The sequence below is a fragment of the Tachyglossus aculeatus genome, chromosome 9, assembly GCF_015852505.1.
Source record: "Tachyglossus aculeatus isolate mTacAcu1 chromosome 9, mTacAcu1.pri, whole genome shotgun sequence".
Taxonomy (NCBI): Eukaryota; Metazoa; Chordata; class Mammalia; order Monotremata; family Tachyglossidae; genus Tachyglossus; species Tachyglossus aculeatus.
The window spans coordinates 30,222,804-30,236,019 of NC_052074.1; the positions used below are offsets into that span (position 1 = coordinate 30,222,804).

Below are 13,216 nucleotides of genomic sequence, written 5' to 3' on the forward strand. Positions count from 1 at the left end.
GCAAGCTCCTCGTGGGCAGGGAGCACGTCTTACAACACTGTCGACTCGTACCCTCCTAAGCGCTTATTTCAGTGCTGTGCGCACAGTAAATGCTCAAGGAATACCATTGATTTCTAGGCTGTACAGACTTTCAGCCTGTTTTTAAGTGCTTACTATGTGTCCAACACTGTTCTAAGCACTGGGGTTGATACAAGTGAATTAGGGTGGACACAGTTCCCCGTCCCCTATGGGACGCTCAGTCGCAAGTTTGAAGTGTGATGCCTGGCTCCGTGGGAAGATCCCGGGCTTGGGAGTCAGAGGAAGTGAGTTCAAATCCCTCCTCCGCCACTTGTTTTGCTGTGTGGCCGTGGGCAAGTCACTTAACTTCTCTGTGCCTCAGTTACCTCATCTGGAAAATGGGGATTAAAAGTGTGAGCCCCACATGGGACAACCTGATTACCCTGTATCTACCCCAGTGCTTAGCACATAGTAAGCGCTTAACAGATACCATGATTATTATTATTATTATGCCTCATTGTCACGACACTCCGTCTTGCAGTCTGGCCAAAGTCACACTGGACTTTTTGATGGTTTCCTGTCCACGTTGTCTTTGCATTGTGGGGGCAGTGCCCTGCCAGTGCAGCAGCAGCATCATCAATCGTATTTATTGAGCGCTTACTATGTGCAGAGCACTGTACTAAGCGCTCGGGAAGTACAAATTGGCAACATATAGAGACAGCCCCTACCCAACAGTGGGCTCACAGTGTAAAAGGGGGAGACAGAGAACAAAACCAAACGCACTAACAAAATAAAATAAATAGAATAGATATGTACAAGTAAAATAAATAGAGTACTATGTACAAACATATATACATATATACAGGTGACTTCGATAAGTCATTTAAATAAGCAGCATGGCCTAGTGGGACAGAAGGCCCCGGGTTGGTTCTAGTCCCGGCTCTGCCACTTGTCTGCTCTGTGACCTAGGGCAGGTCACTTCACTTCTCTGTGTCTCAGTTACCTCATCTGTAAAGTGGGGGATTAAGAGTGTGAGTGTAAAATACCTCCTTACGTACCTTTGGCTTTCTTAAAATTGTATCGCCAGTCCATAGTTCTGTGCTGAATCTCTGAAGTGATTCACAATTATTCGTTTAGCTTGTGTGTGTACGGCTAGTGTGCGTGAGCCCGTGTCAAGGACTTTTGATGCTGCTCAGAGCCAATGCGGGGAAGAGCTCACCAGTGGTTTGCTAGCTAATTCTAACTCCGACTTGGCGGTCTCTTCCTTCTCAAGTAGGAAGTATAGACGACATCATCATCAATCGTATTTATTGAGCGCTTACTATGTGCAGAGCACTGGACTAAGCGCTTGGGAAGTACAAATTGGCAACATCTAGAGACAGTCCCTACCCAACAGTGGGCTCACAGTCTAAAAGGGAGAGACAGAGAACAAAACCAAACATACTAACAAAATAAATAGAATAGCTACAAAGTAAAATAAATAAATAAATAAATAAAAACATTAAACAGGACTGGTTTTCTTCCCCAGCCCTGCTTCACCCTGCCAGTTTGGGGGGAAAAGGTCACCTAGGATTCCCTTAACTCAGCCAGACATTGCATCGTGGAGTAGCCAAAGGATCTTGAACAGTTTCTCGGAAAAGCTGAGTTTGCTTAGCGATCTCCAGGGACCCAGTCTGTTGAGTGACGGCGTCGGGTGCTTTGGGAAACTAAGAGATGTGGTGTAACCAGCGTGGCCTAGTCAGTAGAGCCTGGGCTTGAGAGTCACAAGGACCCGGGTTCTGATTCCAGCTCTGCTAACTCGTCTGCCGTGTGACCTTTGGCAAAGTCATTTAACTTCTCTGGGACTCAGTTACCTCCTGTGGAAAATGGGGATTAAGACCGTAAACTCCACATGGGGAATGGACTGTGTCCAACCTGAGTAGCCCGTATCCTTCTATGTGCCCTACACATAGTAAGCGCTTAACAGCTACCATAAAAAAAGTACAGGCCATGGCAAAATGTCTCTGCATTTTTCTGATATCTGTCACAGTGCCAAGGTCATATCTGCTGTGCTCCAATTTGACCCGAAGGTGATTCAGGGAGTCCACCGTTGTCTATGTTTTTGACCTGTCTGTTCCGGCTACTGTCTTATCTGCGGAGGAAAGCGGTGGATTACGGTCCCATGGTCCGCTCTCACTCAACCACTGGTACTTATTATACCCAGAGTTGTGTACCGGCGTGGCTCAGTGGAAAGAGCCCGGGCTTTGGAGTCAGAGGTCATGGGTTCAAACCCCAGCTCTGCCAATTGTCAGCTGGGTGACTTCGAGCAAGTCACTTAACTTCCCTTCTAGACCGTGAGCCCACTGTTGGGTAGGGACCGTCTCCATATGTTGCCAATTTGTACTTCCCAAGCACTTAGTACGGTGCTCTGCACATAGTAAGCGCTCAATAAGTACGATTGATGATGATGATGATGCCAACTTGTACTTCCCAAGCGCTTAGTACAGTGCTCTGCACGCAGTAAGCGCTCAGTAAATACGATTGAATGAGTGAATGAATACCAAGGGTGTGGGGGAGTATGACAGAGTTGGTAACCGCGGCCTCCTCCCTCGAGGAGCTTGATCTCTCCTTCCTTTTGAAAGACGGTGATTCTGCGGTGATAAGTTTGAAGGCTTTTGACCCGTTTCCCGTGATCTGAACGCCAGAGGACTAGGCCCCCTCCAAACCCGTAGGTTTCTCCAGGCATGCCATCCGGTCCAGGTGCGGGCCACTGTGGAGCTCGCTTCCTCGAAAATCCGGGTTACGCTCCGATCTTCCCCTTTCGCCCGGTTTTCTACGCTAGCGTGGGCCTTCCCGGCTGGTGGAAGGCTGCTGGCCGTCTGTGGTAGATCTTTTATTCCCTTGGGGTTTGATGAGGCTGACGCCTCCGTTCTCTCCAGTGGTGACACAGTGGTGTGTCGGGAGCAGGGAGAAGTATCCTCAGGTTGGGCGATGGCCGATTTTTACCACCGAACTCCTTCAGCTCCGACATCCCTCTGTCGGTCGCGTGTTCGGCTTGATCTTTGTGTCCCGTCGCAGGCGGTGTTCCCGTCCCGTGGAGCCTCAGATCCCTAAGTCTTCATCTAACTAGCCTTTCTGATGTTTCTCTGCCACCCCCGCCGCCTCGTAGGGCAGGGACCGTAAGGCCGACGTGAGTCGCTGTATCCACCCCGGCCTGGCGCATAGTAACTGCTTAACAAACACCACAATTGTTATTATTACTATTATTATCGAAGGCTGCCTGACTGGACAGTGTGGCTAAGAAGCCTTCCCCGACGAAGCCGTCTTTTCCCCGGCTCCCTCTCCCTTCTGTGTCATCCCTACGCTTGGATCTGTGACCTCTGGGCACTTGGTATTCGCCCCACAGCGCTTATATACATATCTGTGAATTATATATTATAAATTATTTGTTTATATTAACGGTTGTCTCCCCCTCTAGACTGCGGGCTGGTCGCGGGCGGGGAATGTGTCTGTTTATTGTTCTGTTGTACTCTGCCAAGCGCATGGTACAGGGCTCTACACACAGTAAGCACTTAGAAGAGTGTTTAATACAGAGTAAGCACTTGACAAATACCATTAAAACAAAATAAGCGCTCAAAAACTAGTCATCCTCGCTCTCTCGCCCTATCCCCCTGCCTCACAGGGCTGCCCGGGATTCAGGAGCGTGGCAGGTTGGGGCACAGAATGTGTCCATTTATTGTTATATTGGACTCTCCCAAGCACTTAGTACAGTGCTCTGCGCACAGTAAGCACTCGATAAGTATGATTGAATAAGTGAATGAAGGGAGTAGTGCAGCTCATTTCGAATTGGGGTAAGGAAAGCACTAGAGAGACTGAGAGGTAGAAATTCAGAACACTACTGATAATAATAATAAACTTGTGGTATCTGTTATGCACTTATTACGTGCCAGGCACTGTACTAAGCACTGGGGTAATTACAAGCAAATCAGATTGGACACCGTCCTTGTCCCAGATTGGGCTCAGAGAAGCAGCGTGGCTCAGTGGAAAGAGCCCGGGCTTGGGAGTCAGAGGTCATGGGTTCAAATCCCGGCTCCGCCAACTGTCAGCTGTGTGACCTTGGGCAAGGCACTTCACTTCTCTGGGCCTCAGTTACCTCGTCTGTAAAATGGGGGTTAAGACTGTGAGCCCCCCGTGGGACAACCTGATCACCTTGTATCCTCCCCAGTGCTTAGAACGGTGCCTTGCACTTAGTAAGCGCTTAACAAATGCCATCATTATTATCATTGTTTTTATTATTAATCCTTATTTTACAGATGAGATAACTGAGTCACGGAGAAGTGAAGTGACTTGCCCAAAGTCACCCAGCAGACAAGTGGCAGAGTCAGGATTAGCACCCAGGTCCCTTTGACTCCCTGCCCCGGGCTCCATCTATTAGGCCATGCTGCTTTTACTAGGTACTTCAAGATAGTGAGTGAAACGCCGTCCAGCAAAGGGCCCTGGGTTGAGTCTTATCTTTTTTATGGTATTTGTTTGGTGCTTTCTACATATCAAACACTGTATTAAGCTTGCTGGGTTAGATACAAGCTAATCACGTTGGACACAGCCCACATCCCCATTTTTCAGATGAAGACACTGAGCCCCAGAGGAAGTGAAATGACAGAGAAGCAGCGTGGCTCAGTGGAAAGAGCCCGGGCTTTGGAGTCAGTGGTCATGGGTTCAAATCCCAGCTCCGCCAGTTGTCAGCTGGGTGACTTTGGGCAAGTCACTTCACTTCTCTGGGCCTCAGTTACCTCGTCTGGAAAATGGGGATTGACTGTGAGCCCCCGTGGGGCAACCTGATCACCTTGTAGCCTCCCCAGCATGTAGAACAGTGCTTTGCACATAGTAAGCGCTTAACAAATGCCATCATTATTATTATTATTATTACTTGCTGAAGGTCACAGAGCAGGCACGTGGTGGAGCTTGGATTCGAAACTGGGCCCTTCTGATTCCCCGGCCCGCGTTTTATCCACTAGGCCACACTGCTTGTCTCAGAGAAGAGTGGAAGAGGCTTGGAAGTCTTGCTGCCTTGTTATCTCCCGAACTCAGGACTCTTGGGTGGCAGGGGGTGAGGAGCACCATCCTTTTACGATAGGGTGGGAAGCTGTGAGCGAATGGGAAGCCCAAGACCGTTTTCTGTTCGTAACAGTCTTGACGGCTTTTAGGTCCGGGGGGGGCTGTGAAGGCCTTCCGCCCCGCGGAGGGAAAGGTGCTTCCTCATCTCCTCTCCTTGAGAGGCTGGGTTGGTCCAGTTGGATAGCAGTTTGCAGTAGTGGGTGTTCTGTCAATTTGAGAAAATTAATTTGCTTTCGCCCCTTAGGAACACTCCACTGAGCAGGGAGCTGGCAAGCCAGCGCTGTCAGGGAAAGAACCAGGTCCCTGGAGACGAGAGCTGCGTTCCCCACCTCTACAGATGCCGTTTTGAGCGTAAGAGGGTGTCTGCTCCGGTAGTCTCCCCAACAGCAACAGTCGCCGCCGTTCAGGCCGTTCCCCGTTGGGCTTACACATGTTTTTGAGAGAATGAAAAGCTGCCTCCCTGTAGCAAGAGTTTAGAGGAGAGCGGGTCACCTGGAGCAAGTGCCGCTTGACTCACTGAGCCCTCCTTTGCCGGTTCACCGCGTAGGGGGCTAGCACAGCTCTGGCTTTTGGTCCATTTTAAAGTACGTTCTTTGGTATCCAACTTCTTCGACGGGAGGTATTGAGCACTTAAGAGTGTGCGGAGCACGGTGCTAAGCGCTTGGGAGAGGCCAGCCGAGTTGGCACGTACGTTCCAGGAGTACAGTGCTCTGCAGGTGAAATCTTAGACGACTCACTGGTGGAGGGAGAAAGGAAAGGAAAAAAAGAGGCCTGGAAAGTCAGGCACACCCAGGTTTCCCTCGCCCCCGCCCTCTTTCCTTGCTTTTCGATCCTCTCTCCCCGGCTCTCCCGGCCTAAACCCGAGTGATGGCCCACACAGAGGAAACCGTAAAGTACTGAGCCTTTATTCTGCATAATTTTTCATTTCCAACGAGACATCCGTTTAAATCAGCAGCAAGCGGAACTTCCGAGGAAAAAAGTGGCAGCGCAGGTAACTGTTTGGCTAATGCCCGTCCGTGTACCAGGTTACGTGTACGTTTTATGTCTGAGCACCTTGTTGTTCTTGGTTGTGAGTATACAAGTAAGGCAGTGGTTTCTCTTTAACAAGTCATCTACGGTGAGAGGAATCATCGGGGATGCTATTCCATGCAAATCAAACCGTACGACTCGAGACCGGTACCGTCCAAAGTTGTCTGGGAGCGGAGAAGCTTGGAAACCGTAAGACGGGGCGGACACCACAGCTCGGGGGACGGGGGGGGTGGAAGAGAAAGCGCTAAACGACCCCCTCCCGGAAGGGCGGGTGGGCGATACTGGTCTGTGAAGTCGAGGGGCGGGGGAGAGGAGGTGGAATTGGATGGCCGGGAAGACTCCTGGGAAGGAAGGGCGGGGGACGGGTGGTTGAACGGCAATAGCCGTCTCTGCGGGGCTGGGGGGGCAGGCCTTCTTCACTCTAGCCGGAGCAGCTCCACGTCGAAGATGAGGGTGGCGTTGGGGGGGATGACCCCCGGGTGGCCCGTCGCCCCGTACGCCATGTCGGGTGTGCAGGTCAGCTTCGCCCTCTGCCCCAGGCTCATCTGCGGCGGGAGGAGGAAGGGGAAGAAAGGCGCCGGTTAAAGAACCAAGCCGAGGTCCCCCAACCCCACAAAAGGGAGGTCCCGCCGTTCTTGGGGATTATTTGCCCGAGGGGTGAGTGAAACGGAAGGGCTTTCCCGGGAGAGGCCCCCGCTTCGGAACCCATCTAAAGTGCCCGAAAGGCTAAGAACCGGGGAGGGCGGACTGGAAGGCGGGTGGGTACGGACCCGTATGTCCCTCGTTAGGGAGATCCGCTCAGCCCCTCCCCAGCTCTGCCCACCCCCAGGCGCCTCCTCGGACATCAGAATTAATTAGGCCTTTGCTTTGAAGGACGAACAAGAGTTCTGGGGACGTGGGGTGTGACGCTAGTTCGTCGGCGACCGGCCGGTCAGTCACTGGTAATGGGCTCTACAAAATGTACCCCCGCAACAGTGGCCCTTGCAACCTCGTGAGGTGGGAAGGGCCCCGGGGTGATCGCCGGGTGCCCTGGGTGTCGGGCGCTGAGCCGGCCCTTTTCCCGTACCTGTGCCGCTCCCTCCTCAAAGCCCTTGATGACTTCTTGCCTGCCGATCTTGAACCTGAACGGCTTGTTTCTGTCTCTGGAGGAATCGAACTTCTTTCCGTTCTGAAGCATGCCTGCCAAGGGGTCAGAACGGTTTTAAGAGCAGTCGAGCCTCCTGTGAATCACCCGGTGCTGGGCAACGGGGCCGGGGGAGCCGCGGGGAGAGCTCGGTGGGAGGCGGGGGAAAAATCCGGTTGCATGTTTCCTTTTAATCCCCTGACGTTGAATGCCAACTTTCCCCTCGCTGTTCCGAGTCCAGCTCGTGGCCTGGACTTCAAAGGCTCTCGGGGACCCCAGCTCTCGAGCCCTTGGACGGTTCCTTTTGCAGAGCTTCCGCCCTGGAGCCTTGTTCGGGAAACGAGTACCATTTGGGGACTTAAAGTGAAACCAGTTTATCCTACACGTCTGGCATCTATAAAGCCGTAAATGTGCGCTAGACACGGGGGTGGATGCGAGACAGTGAGATGATCCAGGCCTTGCCCTCCCTGGGGCTCACAATCTGAGAGGGAGGGCAGGTCTCTTACGTGCCTTTGACAGATAAACCAGGAAGTGGAGGACCAGAGGTGAGACCGGAGATGGGATTAGAACCTCGCTCTTCTGAGTCCAGCCCCCAGCTCTCCTAGCAGTTATCTAAGCTTCACGTGGTCACGCCGCAGGTCCCCCAAATGTCTGTTTTATAAGCAAACGAGCGAGGACTCGGGAGGCTCCCTGCCCGCCTCCAGGTAAGGTGACCACAAGTCCTGGTTTGAGCAGGGTTGGTCTGACGGGAAGTTCTTTCCCACAGCCCGACACAGACCCCAGGGGGACGGCGGCGACCGTGGCAAGTGGAAAGAGGGGAGTGAGTGACTCCTCCCTTCCCCACATCGCGCCCTGCCACGCTGACAAGCAGCGTGGCTCAGTGGAAAGAGCCCGGGCTTTGGAGTCAGAGGTCATGGGTTCAAATCCCGGCTCCGCCAACTGTCAGCTGTGTGACTTTGGGCAAGTCACTTAACTTCTCTGTGCTTCAGTTCCCTCATCTGTCAAATGGGGATTAAAACTGTGAGCCCCCCCGTGGGACAACCTGATCACCTTGTAACCTCCCCAGCGCTTAGAACAGTGCTTTGCACATAGTAAGCGCTTAACAAATACCGTTATTATTATTATTATTCCCTAGCTCCAGTCCTCGCCCTGGGGCACTGGCTGGGAGTGGGTCCCCGGGGCCTGAATCCTCGCCACTGGATGGAAGTGTCAGTTTGGTGACATGTGTGTTCTCTCTCTCCCTCCCCATAAACTGGCTCCTCGCTCTACTCCAGCATACCTCTCCCTCCTTTGTTTCCCCCGACTCTCTCTCAGTCTCTTTCTGCTCATTTCATGTCCTCATCCTGTCCTTCCCTGCATCCGCCCCGGACCACCGCCCCAACCCCGTCTAAGGCCCATTCCCCATTGGGAAACAGGTCACCTTAAGCCAAGGAGGCAGGAAGGCATCAGTCCTTTTAATCTCTGCAATCACCTTAAGCCAAGGAGGCAGGAAGGCATCAGTCCGGTCTAGCCTCTGACCCTACGTAAATGACCAAGTGAAATGCTTTCTAGCAAACGCGTGACAGGAAAAACAGGAAAGGACGGTTAAAACACAACCGTTGATTTGTGTTCATTGCTGTGAATGTTGCATGTGGGTGATGCCGCAGGAAGTGTTGTGCCTTAACAAGTTCACCTTCCAGGGCCCTCCATCTGCTTTCCAGTGGGGCAACTTGAGGCAGTGAGAAAATTAAGCGACTCGGCCCCCGTGACCGACGCACGAAAGAAAGAAGAGGCTCATATGCCTCTGACAGGTGAGAATTTGGAGGGAAGGAAAGAACTTGCTCACAGTTAACGGTGAAATTCCCTACCCCGTAATTAAAGCCTCACTAATTACGAGTACCACCCCACGTAGCGGCAGATGCTTTACCAAATCCGCACCTTCCCCAAACCTGGCAGCTGTCTGTCCAACTCAATTATCTTGCATCTGCCCCAGCTCTTAGAACAGTGCCTGGCACATAGTAAGCATGTAACAAATACCATCATTATTACTACTCTTACATTTACCTTAGGCGGATGACTTCAGACCAGTCAATCGATTAATAAATAGTTCTGACTGAGCTTCTGATGTGTACTGAGCAGGCGGAAGACAGTGATCCTCGATGACAGCTTAAGGTGGGAGGGAAGACAGAAAATAATCTACCGATAGGAAGAAATGCTCAAATCACAGAGTCTGTAAATCGATATGGGGAAAGGCGCTGACGTGACGCGGAAGAGGTGACCAGCGGGGGAAAATCAAGTCGAGTCAAATCCTGAAAGAGGTGAGGTGGAGGGGGGAAAAAAGTCAAATCGGGGGAAACCTGAAAGAGGTGAGATTTCAGAAGGGCTCTGAAGGCGGGGAGGGTTTTGGTCTGGTGGATTTGAAAAGGGAAAGGAGTCTGGGGCAGTAGGAATGGGGTGGGAGGCAGGAAGGGGGTGGAACCAGGCACAATGGACTTGAGGGGACGGGTGAGCGGGAGCTGGGGTGTAGGAGACAAGAGCGAAGGGGCACGAGGGAGACGGCGCAGCCGAGCAGAAAAAAAGAATGTCAGACTGGGAGTTAGAACACCTGGGTCTAACCCAATTCCGTGACTGTAAGCAAGTGTCTTTAACAGTCTGACCTTCATCTGTAAAGTGGAAGGATGAGATCTCTTCTGTGGAGAACTCCAGGGGGACAGAGTAGGTCCAATCTTGTTTGCCGCTTAATAATAGTAATAATAATAATAGTGTTATTAAGTGAAAACAAATAGTAGTTAAATGAAATGTTGTGGTAAAGTGTTAAAGTTAAATGTTAAGTGAAAACATAGTAGTGACTATGTGCTAGTCACTACTAAGTGCTGGGGTGGATACAAGCAAATCAGGTTGGACACGGTCCCTGTCCCACGTAGGGCTCAGTCTCACCCCCCATTTTACGCGAGGTATCAGGCCCAGAAAACTTAAGTGACTTGCCCAAGATCACCCAGCAGACAAACAAATAGTAGTTAAATGAAATGTTGTGTTAAAGTGTTAAAGTTAAATGTTAAGTGAAAACATAGTAGTGACTATGTGCTAGTCACTACTAAGTGCTGGGGTGGATACAAGCAAATCAGGTTGGACACGGTCCCTGTCCCACGTAGGGCTCAGCCTCACCCCCCATTTTACGTGAGGTATCAGGCCCAGAAAACTTAAGTGCCTTGCCCAAGATCACCCAGCAGACAAATGGCGGAGCCGGCGTTAGAACCCATGACCTTCTGGCTCCCAGGCCTGTGCTCTATCCACGAGACCGTGTGTGCTACGTGACCCTGGGCAAGTTGCTTCACTACTCTGTGCCTCGATTCCCTCATCTTTAAGATGAGGATGAAGACTGTGAGCCCTGTGTGGGGCAGAGACTGTGTCCAATCCGATTACCTTGTCTCTGCCCCGGCGCTTAGTACAGTGCCTGGCGCAGAGTAAGCCCTTCACAAATACCACTATTATTATTATTACAACTACACAATGATAATACCAACAACCAATCTAACCAATAGTGGCATTTGTTAAGCACTTACTATAATAATAATCTGATTATCATGTGGCCACTCCAGTGCTTGGCACATGATTATAGTATTTAAGCACTGACCAAGACGGGAAGAGCCTTGAAGCCAAGGGTCAGGAATGTGCTGCAAAACCCAGTGGGGAAGCATCTGGAGACTTTTCTTGAAGACTGGAGGGATCGTGGGCAGAAAGCTGAGCTCCAGAAGGCTGGAGAGGCTGCAGCCAGGGAGACCAGTGAGGAGGAGGCCGGCAGGGGTCAAATCAGGGCGATGGGTTGCCAGGGGTGGATCTGGAAAGCGTCGCAGAGGAAAAAACCGGTAGCATTTAGCATCAGACTGAATGGGAGAGTGGGGTGGGGAGGAGAAGGTTTGGCAGGGAGGATGAACAGTTGTTTCTGATATTTTGAGCTTGAGGTGCTGGCGGAAGATCTTCCTGGAGGGAGCCGTCTGGGAAGATGAAAAGTTGGGGCTAACACCACAGATTTGGGAGTCATCTGCTGAGAGGTGTCAGCCGAAGCCAAGGGAGAAGAGAGGCCCTCCGAGGGAGCGAGTAGGGAGTACGAAGAGGAAGGGACCCAGCACGGGGCTAGGAGGTGAGGAACAGAAGGACGGCCAGAAAGGGAGGAGGTAAACCAGGAGAGAGCCGTTGAGGAAGCTAACCAACGTGAGTTTCGGGGAGGAGGGAGGGAGCGGTCCAAGGTATCAGAGGTGGCGGAGGACAGAAAGAGACAGATAGATTGGGTAAAGTGGAGGTCACTGGCGCCCTTGGAGAGTGAAGAGAGTGGAATGAAGGCGGAAGCCAGAATGTAGAGGGCAGGAAGACAGGTGGCAGAGAGGCAGTGGATCAGGCGGCAGGTGGTTCCAGGCCTTTCCAAGAGTTTGGACAGAAAGGAGAATAGGGAAACGGGGCAGGGGGTGCAAAGTGTAGAGGACTCGAGAAACGGCGCTTTTTTTTTTTTCAGTATGGGGTGGACTTGAGCAGAGTTAAAAGCGGTAGGAAAGGATCCACCAGAGTGAGCGATTGTTTTTGAAAGGTGGGAGAGGATGAAGTCAGAGGCCCAGGTGGGAGGGGGTGGCTTTGGAAAGATGGCAAGAAATCTCTTGCGAGGCGGCTGCAGAGGGTGTTGTGGAAGCAGGAGGGAGGTGAGTCATCAGATTCTCAGCCACACTGTCACCGTGGCCACGGGGCTTTTCTTGGGCCATTAAGGAAGGCTGGCTGGCTGGCCAGAGACCTGGGCTACTCAAGCTTCTTTTCATACACTCTACTTCAGAGGAGCTAGCATATTCGGCCAACCTAACGGTCCTGGTTCAGCACGATCCAAATCATCCGCTCACTTTCACTTTGGGACAGAATCGCTCCGAAGGGGAACAGTTAGCCATAATCTTTACTTTGGTTCAATTTTATCGTTCGGTTCTCTTAGTGTTCCCCAACTGCTCGGAAGGCAAATACGGGAATAAACGTCTCCAAATGAATTAGAAGCCTGTTGGACCGTGAACAAAAGATATATTAAATAACATCCAATAATGCTCGTGTTTAAATCAGGAAATATCAGAAATGAGCAGAGAGTGTCAGACAGAAGGTGATAAAGCACGGTAAATTTGACTCGATACACTTCCCACAAATAACTATTTTGCTCCTAGATATGGAAGACAGATTGCCTTAGGTACAAACTATTTGTGATTCTGGATCAAACAAATCATGTTTTTATAAGTCCTAATACAGATGGAAGAAAAGTTGTCAATCTAAAGACAACGCTCAGGAAAATTCAGAATTCTCAGACCGTGAAAACCAAACTTGTATTTTAGCAGCATTTGAGAACAGAAAATTCAATTTGCTCCAGACAAAAAGCCAAACTGTATAGTTTCACAGGCATAAGGAGGAGAAATTAGCAACCTGCTCAGTGGGCTTAAGTCAGCTTAAAATAGTTTTGGTCTTGATAGTTTTGAGGCCAAGGCGTTAAGACAGGGCTGGCATTTTCTCATTTGATTTTGCTCTCAATAATTACTTCAATCCCCAACAGATGATATAATTTTGGAGGTAATAAGAAGCCCTGCTCAGAATCTCTAGACGCAATGCCCAGAAAGAATTCTGGTCAGAAGGATTGCTAATCTAGTTTTCCGTAAAGCTCTTTCCAATCTCATGTAATTTTCTCCCGTTTCCCAGGGGGAGGGAGTTGGAGTGTGTTTGGGCCGGGGACGGGGGGGAGTGGGGGCAATGCGGGGGAAAGAGAGGAGAGGTGTGAGAGTGGGAAAAGGAAGAGGGAGGAATTTGAGGAAGGTGGAGAAAGCTTAGAACCGTGCTTTGCACATAGTAAGCGCTTAATAAATGCTATCATCATCATTAAAATAGAAGAGGGAAGAGACCAGCTGACCTACAGAAGACACTTAATTGTGGATTCAGGCATTACTTCTCCGCCAGGAGTGGCTCAGGAGTCGAGAGTGGTCG

The 13,216-nt window shown here is 50.9% G+C and overlaps 1 protein-coding gene across 6 annotated transcripts in view; it reads right to left on the reverse strand.

The window, feature by feature from the left end:
• Positions 1-5,975: 5,975 nt before the first annotated feature.
• The window catches only part of FKBP1B (FKBP prolyl isomerase 1B), a 104,908-nt gene continuing 97,667 nt past the window's right edge, over positions 5,976-13,216 (reverse strand). For all 6 annotated transcript variants that reach the window (XM_038750919.1, XM_038750923.1, XM_038750917.1 and 3 more), the window contains 2 exons: positions 7,187-7,299; positions 5,976-6,665 (listed from right to left, as the gene is read on the reverse strand). In XM_038750919.1, coding sequence (XP_038606847.1) covers positions 6,537-6,665; positions 7,187-7,297 — 240 coding nt within the window. In that variant the 5' untranslated portion in view covers positions 7,298-7,299 and the 3' untranslated portion in view covers positions 5,976-6,536. The remainder of the gene's footprint in view (positions 6,666-7,186; positions 7,300-13,216) is intronic.